This window comes from Chiloscyllium plagiosum, chromosome 1 (genome assembly GCF_004010195.1).
Source record: "Chiloscyllium plagiosum isolate BGI_BamShark_2017 chromosome 1, ASM401019v2, whole genome shotgun sequence".
Lineage (NCBI taxonomy): Eukaryota > Metazoa > Chordata > Chondrichthyes > Orectolobiformes > Hemiscylliidae > Chiloscyllium > Chiloscyllium plagiosum.
The window spans coordinates 57,334,132-57,351,198 of record NC_057710.1 but is presented as its reverse complement, the minus strand read 5'-3'; the positions used below and the strand labels follow the sequence as shown (position 1 = coordinate 57,351,198).

Here is a 17,067-nt window from a genome sequence, read left to right as displayed (position 1 = left end):
AGGCTTTGAAGATACTGCTAAAGGAGTCTTGGTGAGTTGCTGCTTTGTATCTGCTGCCACCAAGTGGTGGAGGAAGTTAATGTTTAAGGTGATGGATGGAATGAATGGTGTTTTGAAGAGTCTGTCTAGCTTATGAACTCAATTTACAATGTTGCTTAAGTCTCCAACTTTATAGACTCGAGTGAAGATACATCTAACTTGCACTTAAAAGGTATTATGATATTATGATATATCGACATAATATTGGGTTAATTTAACTCCCTTGTGATTTAAATGTGATAATGCAACATTTTTCCCTTCTAGAAATGTGACCATGAGACAGATTATGAAGAGCTTAGAAACTTTTCAGTGAAAACCAACCCACAAGAAAAATTAAGTTCTGGTACTGCAGCTGATGGCTCAACTCATGACCGAGTGCACAATGAGCTGTCTAAGCTTTTTGTACCACCTGACTTGCCGTTGTCACTCCAACCTGAAATGTCTCCGGTGATGAGAAAGATCACAGACAGAAAGCTTCAAGCTGCTTCTTCAGGCAGATCGGCTGCGATTAATTCCGAGAATGGGATTGAGGATGAGCACCAAGGAGGCAAACGCACATTCCCAAGGCTGTACCCTTCAATACGCTTGGCAATGAGGGAGATTCAGCAAGTTCATGAGGTATGTATATCTATTGTGTTGGCTTTTTGTTAGCTGGAAGGTAGGATTTCAAAGATTTATTTTAGTAAAGCATTGTATTCAGAACTAGTTATTATAATGTGCTTTTTACTTTTAAAGTTGTTACTGCATTTTTTAGAATTCTATTTGGTATATTTAGTACATATCACCCTGGATACCTTTTATGCAATTTAATGATCACCCTGAGATTTTAACATTGCTAGAAATTGGGTGCATAAGAAACGAGGTAGTGCTCAGCATGGAAACAGACCCTTCGGTCCAACCCAGACATCCCAACCCAATCTAGTCCCACCTGTCAGCACCTGGCCCATATGCCTCCAAACTCTTCCTATTCACATACCCATCCAGATGCCTTTTGAATGTTGCAATTGTACTAGCCTCCACCACTTCCTCTAGCAGTTCATTCCATACACGTACCCCCTCTGTGTGAATAAGTTGCCCCTTAGATCTCTCTTATATCTTTCCCCTCTTACATCTTCCCCCTCTTACCTTAAACCTATACCCTCTAGTTCTGAACTCCTCACCCCAGGGGGAAAACTTTTGTCTATTTATCCTATCCACGCCCCTCATGATTTCATTATTTGTGAATTTCTGACTATCTTCCAGTTCTCACACTGTTATTTCTGGTATTCCCCCAACAATTTATCCCTGCCACTCCTGTCCCCTACTATTCTTCATTTTATGCTGCCCGTTGATGACAATATCGAAGACGTGCCAGATTCTCCATGTGACACAAAGACATCCAGCTGTATCTCCCCAGCAGCTCTTTGGATCTTTCCACTATATCTGATTTGTTAGGCTGCCTATTCATCATCCAGGCCTGGATGAGCAGGCATGTCCTCCGTGGGAAGACAGCAACCATTGTTTTCAGCCCCCATCACAAAGTCACAGCCTTTTTGCTGATTCCATCCCTCCATCTGGTAATTTGACTGAGGTGACCTTTTTCAGCCACAAACCCTCCATCATAAAGACCACCTATTTTTTAATTCCATAACATTGCTCCACCCCTAGCTCAACTAATCCATTGCTGAATCCCTCCTCCAAGCCTCAGTTGGACTTAACTATTGTAATGTTAAGTCTACCCTCCTTCATCATGCCACCCATAACCGTGAAGTGTACCAAATGCCATTCGCTCATTAGTCCTCTGTTCACTGTTCTACACTGGTGTTTTTTTAAATTCTCATGTCTTTTTACAACCTTACGTGGCCCCTGACCCTTCTTTCTCTCTAATCTCCACCAGCTGTACCACCATCCAAGATACTATATTTGCACTCCTGTAATTCTGCTCTTTTGAGCCTCCCCAGTTTTAATGACTAGTATTGGTGACTGCACCATCATCTGAAGGTCTGGAATTCATTCCATAAGCCACAAGTCACTTTACCTTGCATTCCTTCTTTGAGGCGCTCCTGAAACTCTGCCTCTTTGGGCAAGCATTTTGGCCACCTGTCTTAATACCTCTTTGCATCGCTCATTCACCGTATTTTATAATGCTTATGTGAAGTAATTTGGACCGTTCGATTATTTTAAATGTTCTAAATAAGTTGTTTTTCCAATTCCTAGTAACAGATATTTTCAGAAATGACTAACTAGTGTCTGAAAAAAAGACTTAAATCATTTGGCTATAGGGTATTTGACCATAAATCTAACTTGGATCTCCTGCCTTTTAACTGAGTTAATCTTTAAAAAAGGTAATTTTATGAACTTTGGGGGAAAGGGGGGAATAATCCTTTCAAGAACCTTTTTCAATATGACACTGTTAAAGTAGTAATTAGTTGGCATTTATATTTTTATGTATCTTCATATTATTTGTTCCTGGGTTTGATTTTTGAATTTGCATTTGTGGCATATGGGTTTTCTGAGTCTGTGAATAAGTATTTCTGTAGCTATGGTAATTTCTTTTAAAACCGTGTGAGAGAGATTTCCTGGAAAGTAAGGAAGTAATCCAGTGAGTCATCTTTGAAAATGTTGAGTTTCTCCAGCAATTTGTTTACATTGGGAGAATCATAGAATCCCTACAGTGTGGAAACAGGCCCTTCAGCCCAACAAGTCCACACCAACCGTCTGAAGAGTAATATATCCAGACCCATTCCCCTACTGCTCTACATTTACCCCTGACAAATGCACCTAACCTATGTGCATTAGGCTACAACTTAGAAAGTCAAGGATTTAATATTTTTTCCTTTTCATTAAGGGAAACATCCAAAACAAGGAGAAAATAATTTTTTTTCTAGTTTGTTCGGCAATTCTGCAAGGTTCTCAGCTAAAGCTGGTTGTAGAAAGCAGTTGCTCCTGAGAAAGGGAAAAGATAGTTTAGAATTGTTAAAAACATGTTACCTTGGTGTAAGTAGTTTAGTCAAGGTTCCAAGATGCTTTTGAAGTTTTACCAGAAATTCTTTGCTTTAAACCCTGAAGGGATTATTTGAAGCTGAGAATGTATAAACTCAGTTGCCTCAGGAAGAGGCTATCACATTCTTAAGACTAAGAGTTGAAGTCACAGTAGGGTTAAAATCAATGAAGTAAAAACAATGAGTGCAGATGCTGGAAACCAGATTGTGGATTAGTGGTGCTGGAAGAGCACAGCAGTTCAGGCAGCATCCAAGGAGCTTCAAAATCGACGTTTCGGGCAAAAGCCCTTCATCAGGAATAAAGGCAGTGAGCCTGAAGCGTGGAGAGATAAGCTAGAGGAGAGTGGGGGTGGGGAGAAAGTAGCATAGAGTACAATGGGTGAGTGGGGGAGGGGATGAAGGTGATAGGTCAGGGAGGAGAGGGTGGAGTGGATAGGTGGAAAAGGAGATAGGCAGGTAGGACAAGTCCGGACAAGTCATGGGGACAGTGCTGAGCTGCAAGTTAACCCTCCGAAGAGTAACTCACTCAGACCCATTCCCCTACCCTATATTTACCCCCTGACTAATGCACCTCACACTATGGGCAATTTAGTATGGCCAATTCACCTGGCCTGCTTATCTTTGTGACTGTGGGAGGAAACCGAAGCACCCAGAGGAAACCCACGCAGATACGGGGAGAATGTGCAAACTCCACACAGACAGTCGCCCAAGGTTGGAATTGAACCTGGGTCCCCGGTGCTGTGAGGCCACAGTGCTAACCACTGAGCCACCTTGCCGCGCCAACGTTAAGAAAATAAAACGCGAGGAACAGCAATCCCTCCTGATCTTAGTCTGAAATGGGAGACTCCTTATTTTCAAAATGTGCCCAAACTTCTAGATTCCTTTGCAAGAGGTTTGTACTCTCTCAGCATCTATCCTGTCAAACCCACTTAGGATTTTACATATTTCAATAAGACCACCTCTCATTCTTCAAAATTCCAATGGGTGCAGCTCAAACCTATTTAACTTTTCATTAGGCAATCCCATTGTCCTGGCCATGAGCTAGTGAAGGTTCTCAGAACAGTTCTAACACAAGTATATCTCCCCTTAAATAAGGAGACCAAACACGGTATTCCAAGTGTGTGCTTACCGATGTCCTGTAGAATGTTCAATCCCCCATACAATAAAAGCAAACATTCCATTTCCATTCCTAATTACTTGCTATACCTGCATGTCAACATTTTGTGATTCATGTACAAGGATTCCTCTGTCATGCCATATCTGGAATCTCTCTCCCACTAAACAATATCCTGCTTTCTGTCCTGCAAAACAGAACATCATCTCATTTTCCCTTAATTTATTTGTATTCCTTGGCAAAATCTTTGTATTCACCTCACAACTTATTTACCTAACTATCTATGTGGCTGCAGCAAATTTGGCACCAATCGTAGCCAATAAAGAGACAGGCATAGCTGGGGCCCATATGTGTGCCCATGGCTACCCCTTTGGTCTGGAGGATGTGGGAGGATTCAAAGGAGAAATTGTTAAGGGTGAGGACCAGTTCGGCCAAACGAATGAGTGTCGGTGGAAGGGTACTGTTGGGGACGTCTGGAGAGGAAAAAACGGAGGGCTTGGAGGCCCTGGTCATGGCGGATGGAGGTGTAGAGGGATTGGATATTGAAGTCACAGTTAAAGTGATACACACAAGATGATAGGAATTCTCTCTAGTGTGAATACCATAAAGGAATGCTTTTGGGATCAATGGGATTATATTTTTATTGTCATTTGAAATTTTTAAATGTGTATGCGTAAATAATTTGTTTTTTGCTTCTATTTCATCGCATTCCTCTTGCATAATTTATTTCTGTTTTATTGTTGAACCTGAATCTGCAGCATTACATGTTTGTGTTTCAATGAAAATCCTCTTTGTAAAACAAAAACATAATCTGAAGATCTGTTGTTGCATAAATCAGTATGGTGACCCTTTATTACTCTATTGGTACTCTATTTACAGTTTCTGGTCTTTTTTTTTGTTCAGCTAGATGTGCCTCATTCGAGGAGAATTGTAATTCCTTGTGATCTAATCCCATTTACTAAGATTTGCACAGCCCAAATCTCTCCAGAATTGGGTGAATTTTTTTGTGAACTATCTAATTTGTCAGAGTTAAATGGAAGTAGTGCTCCATGAATAAATTTCTCCCTGTTTAGCTGACTAGTGTGTATACGGTACAATTTCTCCATACCACAGGGTTCAGTCACTCCCTAAATCATTTTATCATTTACTCAGTTTCCAAAATACTTAGTTTCTTCTCCCAAGTATTTTTTGTTGAATGCCCCTTTGAAGCTGACTTTTGTCGACTTGTGAATGAAAAACAACAATTCAGAAAGGCATCAGTACATGATCAGTTTCTGTAGGATGCTGCTGGTCAGGTGATGAAGACAAAGCTCAAGGAAATGCCAACATTAAAATTAAAATGAACTGCAGAGGCTGGAGGTACTGAGGCAGCAGGCACTGAGGAAAGCTAACGGCATGCTGACTTTCACAGCGAGAGGAATGGAGTATCAGAGTTGGAATGTTTTGCTGCAGTTGTTCAGGGCCTTTGTGAGGCCACACCTTGAGTATTTGTGTGCGGTTTTGGTCTCTTAGTCTGAGGAAGGACATTCTTGCTCTTGAGAGAGTCCATGAAAGGCTTCATCAGACTGATTTCCGAGATGGCAGGACTGACATATTAGGTAAAACTGGATCGACTGGGCATGTACTGACTGGAAATTTGAAGAGCGGGCGGTGGGGAATCTCCAAGTAACACAAGGTCCTGATGGGACTGGACAGGTTAGAAGTGAGAAGAATGTTCCTGATTTTGGGGAAATCCAGAACTAGGGGTCACAGTCTAAGAGTAAGGGATAAGCCATTCAGGACTGACCAGAGGAAGAATTCCCTCACTCAGTTGTGAACATGCAGAATTCTCTGCCACTGAAAGCTGTTGGCACCAGTTCATTAGATACATTCAAGAGGGAGCTGGCATAGCTGCTGCAGCTAAAGGGATCAAGGGGGACGGAGAGAAAATGGGAATGGGGATACTGAGATTGCACGATCAACCTTGATCGTATTAAATAGTGGCGCAGGCTCGAAGGGCGGAATGGCCTATTCCTGCACTTATTTTCTATGTTTCAATCTGAAGCAAAAGCAGAAATTGCTGACAAAACTCAGCAGGTCTGGCCGCATCTGTGGAAAGAAAGCAGATCCGCTTCAAAATTGTTGAGTTTCTCCAGCAGTTTGCTTTTGTTGTTAATGTGGACATTAACCCTGTTTCTTTCCATTAGTTAAGTTGCTTCTGAACGTTTCTGATAGTATGGCTTTCATTGAGGTATTCTGATTTCAAAGCATAACGAACAGTCAAGTATTTGAAGTTTTAACCATTTTGTCTTGACAGCAACAGTCTACACTTCATGGCCCTAACAGTGGCGAGGAATTTGTACCAGAGCTCCCTCCCAAGCAGTTTAAGGAGCATCACAGAACTCCATTACCAGGATCAGAACACTACAATAAGAAATAAATGGTTTGTAAGATGTGGATTGTAGACCTACATTATGCTGATATTCAGATTATAAAGTGCCTGAGCAAAAAAACCTGCAGGTTGCTGACCCATAATATTTTTATGTGTGACACAGGTATATGTTCTGCTTCATGATCAACTCAGAGGCATAGCAAATAGGAGCAGGAGTAGGCCCTTTGAGCCTGCTCCACCACGCAATACGACCAGGACTTATCATCCAGCCCTGTACCCTATTCCTGCTTTCTCCCAATACCCTTTGACCCATTTAGTCCCAACAACTTTATCTAACTCCTTCTTGAAAACATTCAATGTTTTTGCCTAAATCATTTTCTGTGGCAGAGAATTCCATAGGCTCACCACTCTCTGGATGAGAAATTTTCTCTTCATTTCTGTTATAAATAGCCTACTTCATATCCTTAAACTGTGACTGCTGGTTCTGGAATTCGCAGTCATCGGGATCCTCCTACATTTACCCAGCCTCGTCCTGTTAGAATTGTTTAGGTTTCCATGAGAGTTCTCCCTCATTCTCATAAACTCCAGTAAATATAGCCCTAATCAATCCAGTCTGTCTTCATGTGCCAGTCCTGTCATTCCAGGAATCTGGTAAATCTTCATTGCACTCCCCTGATAACAAGACAAATCTTTTCTTGGATAAGGAAACCAAAACAGAGTGCACTATTCCTGGCGTGGTCACAACAGCCCTGTGAAATTCCAGCAAGACATCCTTGCTTCCTGTACTCCAATCCTCTCCCTATGAAGGCTAATATACCATTTGCTTTTTTTCCATCACCAATTGCCCTATGTCCTCACTTTCAGTGACTGGTGTACAAGGATGCATCCCCCTTTCTCAACCTATTATCATTCAGATAATAACCTGCCTTCCTGTTTTGTTACAAAAGTGGATAACCTCACATTTATCCACATTATATTTCATCTGCCAAGCTTTTGCCCAGTCAGCTTGTCCAAATCACACTGAACCATCTCTGTATCCTTCTCCCATCGGTTTCATGTCCTCTGCAAACCTGGATAGATTACATTTGAGTTTCCTCATCTCCATTATTAATGTGATTATTAAATCATAATGGATACTATTTTTAAACCTATTTCATGATAGTGTGACGAAAAGCCTGCAGGAATGCTATAGTGAGTTGGTTTTGAATGATGCACTATGTTACTGAGTGATATAATGATGGAAATTAGATGTTTCTACATTTTGTTTCTTGGCAAATAAACTAATTACAATAGGAAATTGATGAATCATGATTTCAATGGAGAATGTATCAAAGAGGGATGCAAAAACTATAGTAGGTGAGGGAAATTCTGAGAAAGACCTTTCCTGTTAAGTGGGGAACTGCACTCCTGTGGAGTACTGTTTTATAGCCCTCTCTTTGACTCCAGGTTCCATGCAAGTGCAGCTGTTTTGCTAGGAGAGTGGAATGATGTGACTTGATTTATCAGTAAAAAGCGAGGGCAAGACAATAAAGATTGCAATGAGGATAGAACAGCTTTATCGGAAGGCTACTGCTTTCACTATCTACAGGGATGAAAAGGTGGTGCTGACCTCATTTGACATGGAGAGTAGTTAATGATTTGCTAATGTGTTTTTGCACAGTTCAGGCAAATATCTCCAGTAATGATGGAGCTGTTCCTATTTCACTTGAAATTGGAAGAGATGGTGAGGCCAGACATGTTCACTGATAAAGAATGGTTTCATTTTGAATCTATCACTGGTAATGAGATGACATGTGGATTAGACGAGGGAATTTTTGAAAAGCACCACTGATACAGAGCTTTCTGTTGAAAATACATGAGTGAGTTGAGCTTCAACCCCTTCTCTTTTCATCCAGTCATATTAATTTAGCTTATGGGGTATCTATGCCTGTGAAGGAGGTAACAGAAGAAAAATGTGTATTACTTCAATAAAAATCTAGAGGAAATAGAGAGGAAGTGATTCACTGCCATTGCACTGAGGAATGGAGGTTATTTGCACTGATGTGTATTGTGAGGCTACTGTGGAGGACTCTCCTTGACTTCTATCCTAGCCTGAGGTGTTAGATCCCCAGGTTAAACCATCACCACTCCCCTTCCCCCCAATGAGAGAGCAGCCCCAAAACCCTGTTATGAAGAAAGTTGATGAATATGGAGTAGGGGTTTCATACAAAGAAATGGATGGGACAAGTGAGTGAAAGAGGTCATTGAGGTGAGGAAGCAGCAAATTGCACTTTGCTTTGTCTGCCCTCGCACTAAATGAATGGAAACCAAGTCAGATGATGATACACTATTGATAGTGATTTGAACAACAAACAACTTCAGGTACAGCTTTATTATTGATAAGGTGTTTATAAATACATTAATTATTTTGAGATCTGATGTCTCTCGATTTCTATACAGGAGAAAATTGTAGAGGGTACATTGCACCTTGGCCCAGAATTAACTGAAATGGCAATATTGGCAGCCATAAATTAAACTGGCATGCTTTCTGATTTGCTAGTGTAAAATTTATGCCACAAGTTACTCAAGAGCTGGTTGGTATATGGCACAATGACTATTTCAAAGAGTTTGGCCAAAGTGCCAAAGATCCCAATCACCTTTGTAACTAATAACTCACTGATAATTCCAGTTTCTCCAAATTATGTGACCAACTATTTGCAGCTGTTTATATTACTATCAATGATCAAAGTTCCTTTTTAATTTTCCTCCAATCTGAAGGGTCAAAAAGCTTACTTTCTAGTTGCAGCTGATAGGCCACCTAAAAATGTTTATTTTCTCCAGATGTAAAATTTAATCCTCTGAATCTTTGCAAATAACATTGTCATCAAATCAGCCATTATCTCAATTATGACAGAGCAGACTTGATGAATGGAATAGTGCATTTTGGCTCCTATGTCTTGCGGTCGTATGGTTGTCAATTGTAGCATTTATAAAAACAAAGATATCTCCTGACTGTCTATGAAGTGTTATTGAATAGAATTTTGTCCTAAACATTAATATCATCACTAAGCTATGAAAAGCAGCCTCTAATTTCATTTGAATTTTAACAGAATGAGCCAGTAAACTTAGCATAAATTGTGTGGAATTTCAGATGTTGCAATTGACGCAATTGTCTTTCAGGCTGAAGACTTCGTGTGTGTGTCAGCATGTGGCCGAAGAGAGATGATACTTCTGACGTGCTTAACGCTACAAAATAAAACCCTTCTATTTCTCTAAGATAATAAGATATCTTGACCTATGTGTGCAGGGTAAATGTTGTACTGTCTCCAATGACTATTTTGCACAATTTTATTTTTGAATAGTTTTTTCACATTACAAGATATTGTCAATAATTGCAAAAAAGCTGCCAATTATGAAATGTTTATATTTTCACTCCATTCATGTTCTGTAATTAGCTTTTTTTTTGTACACCAGTGATCTGTTTTCTAATATGTATGCAGGAAAATAATTTGTACAACTATTAAAAATGATTGTGAGAATCAAGGCTGTCTCTTGAGAGCGTATTTTTCCTTTATCATTAACTGAGAGGTTATGCTGTGGATGTTGGAAGTCTGAACTATAAATCAAAAGTACTGGAAACATCTGTAGTGAGAGAAACAGAAGTAACCCATTTTAGGTGCATGATCTTTTGTCAAAACTGCAAAATGTTGCAGATGTAATGGGTTTTAAGTGAATTCAAATGTTAGAGAAAGCAGAGGAAGAGCTGGGCTGGAACAAGTGACAAATTGATGATGGTGTCAGCGTCAAGTGATATTAAATAACAAAAGGGGATGATTATACAATACATATAGATTGATCATGGGATAAGTTATTAACATTATTTGACCTGTTCATTCCAAAGGGTAAATGGGAAAAACAATAGCACAATGAGAAAATATTCAAATGGGAATAGTTGTAACATGTATCATCTGCTGATTGGAAAACAATGGAAACAGTGATTATGATATGGAATCTTGACCAGAAACTGAATTGGGCCAGTTATATAAGTCAAGTCAAGATAAGAGATCAGAATTAGGCCATTCAATCATGGCTGATATGTTTCTCAAACCCATTTTCATGCCTTCTCCCCATAACCCTTGATCCGCTCACTCACAAAGAATCTATCTGTCTCTGTCTTAAATGCACTCAATGTCTTGGCCTCCATGGCCCACTGCAGCAATGAGTTCCACTAAGTCACTACCTTTCAGAATTGAGATGAGGAGAAATTTCTTCAGCCAAAAGGTTGACCTTTCACTCTGAGGCTGTGCCGTCAGATTCTAGTCTCTACTGCATCTTCTCCATGTCCACTCTATCAAGGCCACTTTGTCATCTGTTAGTTTCAATCAGATCTCCTGTCATCCTTCTAAACCTCAAGTACAGGTACAGGTCCAGAGTCCTCTACCTCTCCTCAAGTCATTCATCCCTGGGATCATTCTCGTAAACCTCTTCTGGGCCCTCTCTAACGTCTGCACATCCTTCCTTAGATATGGGGCTGGAAACTGCTCACAATATTCCAAATGCAGTCTGACCAGAGCCTTATACAGTCTCAGGAATACATCACAGCTCTTGTATTCTAGCCCTCTTGCATTTGCTGCCTTAACTGCCAACTGAGCCTGTATGTTAACCTGAACTCGGATTCCCAACTCCTTTGTGCTTCAGATTGCCAAAGACTTTCCCCATTTAGAAAATAGTCCACACCTCTCTTCTTGCTGTCAAAATGCATTATCACTGTTTCCCCACATTTGTACTCCATCTGTCACTTCTTTGTCACTTTCCTATCCTATGCAATCCTTCTGCAGCCTCCCTGCTTCCTCAATACTACCTGTCCCTCCATGCACCTTTGTGTCATCTGCAAACTTAACAACAATGGTCTCCGTTCCTTCATCCAGATCATTGATATATTATGTAAAGGGTTGTGGTCCCCACACTGATCTCAGTGGAACTCTTAGTGAAAAAAGACCCTTGTCATCCACACTCTGCCTTCTGTCATTCAGCAAATTCTCTATCCATATCAGTAATTTGCCCCTAATACCATGGGCTGTCATCTTATTGAACAGCCTCCTCTGTAGCACTTTGTCAAAGGTGTTCTGGAAATACTGGTTTTCCTTTGTCTAACTTGCTTGTTGCTTACTAAAAGAATTCAAATAGATTTGTCAGGCTGTGCTGACTTGGTTATTCAGTTCCTCTGCCATTTTTGTTCCCCATTACTACCTCTCCAGCTTCCTTTTCCAGTGGTTCAATGTCCACTCTCGCCTCCCTCTTACCTTTTATAAATCTTTTTTTTTTAAAACTTGCAATCTTCGTTTATACTACTAGCAAGCATACTCTCATTCATCTTCTCCCCACTTTTTGCTTATTTTGATTATCATCTGGTTTTTAAAAGCTTCCCATTTATCTTCACCCCTTTCTCTTTCACTTTTATGCTGTCCCTGACTTGTCAGCCATGATTGCATCATCTTCCCTTTAGCATATTTCTTCTTCCTTGTGATGAATTTCTGCTGTGCTCCCCAAATTGCACCCAGAAACTCCTGCCATTGCTGCTCCAGAATTTTCCCTGCTAGTCTTCCCTCCAGTCAGCTCTGGGCAGCTTTCCTCTCATGTCTTTGTAGTTATCTTTACTCAGTAGTAATACTGGTACATCTGATTCCAGTGGATTCTTCCTCCCAAACTGCAAGGTGAATTCTATCGTATTATGGTCACTGTCTCCTAGAGGATCCTTCAGCCCTAATCATTGTCGTCTTCATTACATATCACCCAATCCAGAACTGCCAGTTCCTTAATGTGCTGTACCACAAGCTGCTCCTAAATCTTGGCAGTGTGGAGGAACAGAGGGCTCTTGGTGTGCAAGTACATAGATCCCTCAAAATTGCCACCCAAGTGGATAGGGTTGTTAAGAAAGCATATGGTGTTTTGGCTTTCATTAACAGGGCGATTGAGTTTAAGAGCTGTGAGGTTTTGCCACAGTTCTGCAAATCCCTGGTGAGACCACACTTGGATCATTGTGTCCAGTTCTGGTCGCCCTACTATAAGAAAGATAGAAGCATTGAAGAGGGTGCAAAGAAGGTTTACCAGGAAGTACATAGATCCCTCAAAATTGCCACCCAAGTGGATAGGGTTGTTAAGAAAGCATATGGTGTTTTGGCTTTCATTAACAGGGAGATTGAGTTTAAGAGATGTGAGGTTTTGCCACAGTTCTGCAAATCCCTGGTGAGACCACACTTGGAATATTGTGTCCAGTTCTGGTCACTCTACTATAAGAAAGATAGAAGCATTGAAGAGGGTGCAAAGAAGGTTTCCCAGGTTGCTGCCTGGACTGGAGGGCTTGCCTTATGAAGAGAAGTTGACTAAGCTTGGACTTTTCTCTCTGGAGAGGAGGAAGAGGAAGACAGGTGATCTGATTGAGGTATACAAGATAATGAGAGGAATGGGTAGAGTCAATAGCCAAAGACTTTTCCCCAGGGCAGGATTGACTGGCACGAGGGGTTGTAGTTTTAAGATATTAGGGGCAAGGTATAGAGGGGATGTCAGAGGTGGGCTCTTTACGCAGAGAGTTGTGAATGCTTTGAATGCATTGCCAGGTGGTGGAAACAGCGTCATTAGGGATGTTTAAGTGACTGCTGGAAATGCACATGGATAGCAGTGAGTTGAGGGTGCATAGGTTAAGTTATTTTATTTTACATTAGAATTAAACCTTGGCACAACATCATGGGCCAAAGGGCCTGTTATGTGCTGTACTTTTCTATGTTCTAAATACCACCTCAATGTTATTAATCAGTCCTTACCAACTGTCTCTCAGGGCCACTGTCCCTTTTACTGTCAAAACATTTCTGGGAAATTGCATGAATGAATGAAACACACACCTGCTAATAGTAAACAAACCTCATGACCTAACTGCAATAATCAGTTGAATATCCTTTATTCTTTTATTAAGTACATGTATAGAAGTATCGAACAAAACAGCACAGTACAGGCTCTTCGGCCCTCAATGTCGTGCTGACCTTTTATCCTACTCCAAGATCAAACTAACTTACATACCCTTCATCTTACTGTTGTCCATGTGCCTATTCAAGTGTGGCTTTAATATCCCTAGCGTCTCTAACTCTACTACCACTGCTGGTAGTGTATTCTGCCCATTTACCACTCTGTAAAGAACTTACCTTTGACATCTCCCTAAACCTTCCTCCGATGATCTTAAAATTCTGCCCCCTTGTGTTAGACATTTCCGCCCTGGGAAAAAGTCTCTGACTATGCACTCTATATATGCCTCTCATCATCTTGTACACCTCTATCAAGTCACCTCTGATCCTTCTTTGCTCCAGTGAGAAAAGCCCGAGCACCTTTCTCCATAACAAATGCCCTCCAGTCCAGGCAGCATCTTGGTAAATCTCCTCTACACTCTCTCCAGAGCTTACACATCCTTCCTATACTGAGGCAACCAGACTGAACACAATATTCCAAGTGTGGCCTAACCAGGGCTTTAATCTCACTGCTTTTAAACTCAATTCCTCTGCAAATGAAAACCAACACATCATATGCCTTCTTAACAACCCTATCAACGTGGGCAACTTTGAGGGATCTGTGGACATGGACCCCAAGATCCCTCTGGTCCTCCACACTGCCAAGAATCCTGCCTTTAATTATGTATTCTACATTCAAATTTGACCTTCCAAAATGAATCACTTTACACTTTTCCAGGTTGAATTCCATCTGCCACTTCTCAGCCAAGTTCTGTATCCTGTCAATGTCCCGTTGCAACCTACAACAGCCCTCCAGACTACCCACCACTCCACTAATCTTCGTGTCATTGGCAAGCTTATTAACCCACCCTTCCACTTCCTCATCCAAGTCATTTATCGAAATCGCAAACGGCAGAGGTCCCAGAACAGATCCCTGCCACGCAACACTGATTACCGAGCTTTAGGCTGAATACTTGCCATCAACTACCACCCACTGTGTCTATGGGCCAGCCAATTTTGTATCCAAGCTGCCAGATTTCCCAGTATCCCATGCCTCCCTATTTTCTGAATAAGCCCACCATGGAGAACTGTCTCAAATACCTTGCGAAAATCCATGTATACCACATCCACTGCTCTACCTTCATTAATGTATTTTGTCACATCCTCAAAGAATTCAATAAGGTTTGTGAGGCACGACCTGCCTTTCTCAAAGCCATGCTAACTGTCTCTAATCAAGCTATGGTTTTCCAAGTAATCACAAATTGTGTCTCTCAGAATCTTCTCCAATAATTTTCCCACCACTGACATAAGACTGACTGGTCTTTAATTCCCAGGGTTATCCCTATTGCTTTTCTTGAACAAGGGAATAATGTTTGCCATCTGGCACTACACCAGTGGACAGTGTGGACACAACAATCATTGCCAAAGGCACAGGAATCTCTTCCCTCACTTCCCTTGGAAACCTTGGGTATATCCCATCTGGCCCAGGGACGTATCTATTGTCATGTTTTTCAAAATTTCCAGCCATCCTCCTTCCTAACATCAAATAGTTTGAGAGTATCAGCCTGTTTCATGCTGTCCTCACAAATGGAAAGGTTCAGTAGTGAATACTGAAGCAAAGTATTCATTAAGAACCTCCCCTACCTTCTCTGACTCCAGGCACAAGATCCCCCATTATCCCTGATCGGCCCTACCCACACTCTGGCTATCTTCTTGTTCCTTACATAAAGTGCTTTGGGGATTTCCTTAATCCTTAATATTTTCTCATGCCCCCTTCTAACTCTTATTTCATTCTTCAGTTCCTTCCTGGCTACCTTGTAATCTTCGAGAGCCCAGTCTGATCCTTGCTTCCTCAACCTTATTCCTCCTTCCTCTTGACTAGGTGTTCTGCATTTCTTGTCATCCAAGGTTTCCTCACCCTACCATCCCTTCCTTGCCTCAGTGGGACAAACCTTTTCAGCACTCACAGCAAGTGCTCCCTAAACAACCTCCATATTTCTGTCATGTATTTCCCTGAGAATATTTGTTCCCAATTTACGCTCCACAGTTCCAGATAATAGCATTGTAATTTCCCCTCCCCCAATTAGATACTATGCCATACTATCTGCTCCTATTCCTCTCATAACTATAGTAAAGATCAGAGTATAATTTCTAACTTAGTTAGAACTCGTAGGTCTCGTACTCTTACTAATATTTACTAACTTAACATCTGCTTTGGCTTGCATAATTATGTTGGTCCTTTTATCTTTTAAGTTCTTAATCGCATCAGAAGTAACAACCACCATTTAACAGATTTTTAAACCATCTGTTTCCTCAGGACAGAAGCCACCCAAACCTTTGTGTAAAACAGCTAAAGCAATGTAACACCATACTGATAGAATTTTAATGTTTGGAAGAACTGTGCATAAAGAAGCTACTCTAAGAACTTATTTGGGGATTTCATTGCCACCTTGAACTTGTGCTTTTTCGGTTGCTGAATAAAGAGGTTGTTTTTGCCACTCACCGATTTTGGTCGTTATTTGAACACGATCCTACAACTTGGTGTAGTCTGCAGGATCACTGAGGACACTGTCTAAACTGACTGGTCACTGACAGTTCTTCGAGGGTAAGAAGCTTCCTTTTTAGAGTTGTGATCTAGTTCCTGAACACGATCCCAAACCTTTCACGAGTTGGCCATTTTACCACATCCTTTGAGCGCTCCAAATCGGATGAAAATCAGCTTATTGCAGGACAGGAAACTGCCCAAAAAAGTGAATGTTCAGATGACCCTGAGTGACCCCAGGAAACTACCAATAACCTCAAAAGGCGGGCTAGCCCCTCCTGATATAACCAAGGAAGAAATGCTGAGGCAGTTGCAGAACTACCTTGAGATACAGTTCTTGTTAGGGAAGACCCTAACCAAAATCAGGCCAAAGTATAATATGCCTCAAGTTGACATGAGGTGGGTCTGGGGAAAAATCACACAACAGTGAGATAAAGACAGAATTAAATAGTCCATTGCATTAGTAGGACAAATTCGCCAGAGAAATAAAGTCATGTCCCGATCAGACGATGTTCATGAAGTAATTAATTTAAACAGCAATTAAAAGCATTGCACAAACAGCTGCAGAAAGAAAGATCAAAGTGGGAAAACGCTGGCCTTACAAATCAGGAGCTTGGAAAAGAGAACAAAAGAAACTGAAGGACAAGATAACAGTCCTGTCAGTTTTTTTCCCTGGTGCCCAAGTCTGTACAGAATTGGTACCCAACTACCCGAGTAATCCAGGAAGTGGTTCAACAAAACCAAGCTCTCACCCTTGGGAAACAAAAAGAAACTGAAGGACAAGATAACAGTCCTGTCAGTTTTTTCCCTGGTGCCCAAGTCTGTACAGAATTGGTACCCAACTACCCAAGTCATCCAGGAAGTGGTTCAACAAAACCAAGCTCTCACCCTTGGGAAACAGAGGGATGAAGGTGATGGGTCCTCTAGCAGTGAAAGCGCCACTTTTACAGCCCCATCAAACCAAGAAAGTAAAGATAGAGAAAGTGGTCAGGCAGAGATTAGAGGATGGCACTGAGGTGGATGTTCCAGTACTACGGACTAAAATG

The 17,067-nt window shown here is 41.2% G+C and overlaps 1 protein-coding gene across 2 annotated transcripts in view; it reads left to right on the top strand.

The window, feature by feature from the left end:
• Positions 1–10,027, top strand: part of LOC122548471 (myosin-IIIb) — a 176,406-nt gene extending 166,379 nt beyond the window's left edge. For both annotated transcript variants that reach the window (XM_043687195.1, XM_043687186.1), the window contains exons 28-30: positions 304–657; positions 6,431–6,556; positions 9,665–10,027. In XM_043687195.1, the coding sequence (XP_043543130.1) occupies positions 304–657; positions 6,431–6,553 (477 nt within the window). In that variant the 3' untranslated portion in view covers positions 6,554–6,556; positions 9,665–10,027. The remainder of the gene's footprint in view (positions 1–303; positions 658–6,430; positions 6,557–9,664) is intronic.
• The last annotated feature ends 7,040 nt before the right edge of the window (positions 10,028–17,067 follow it).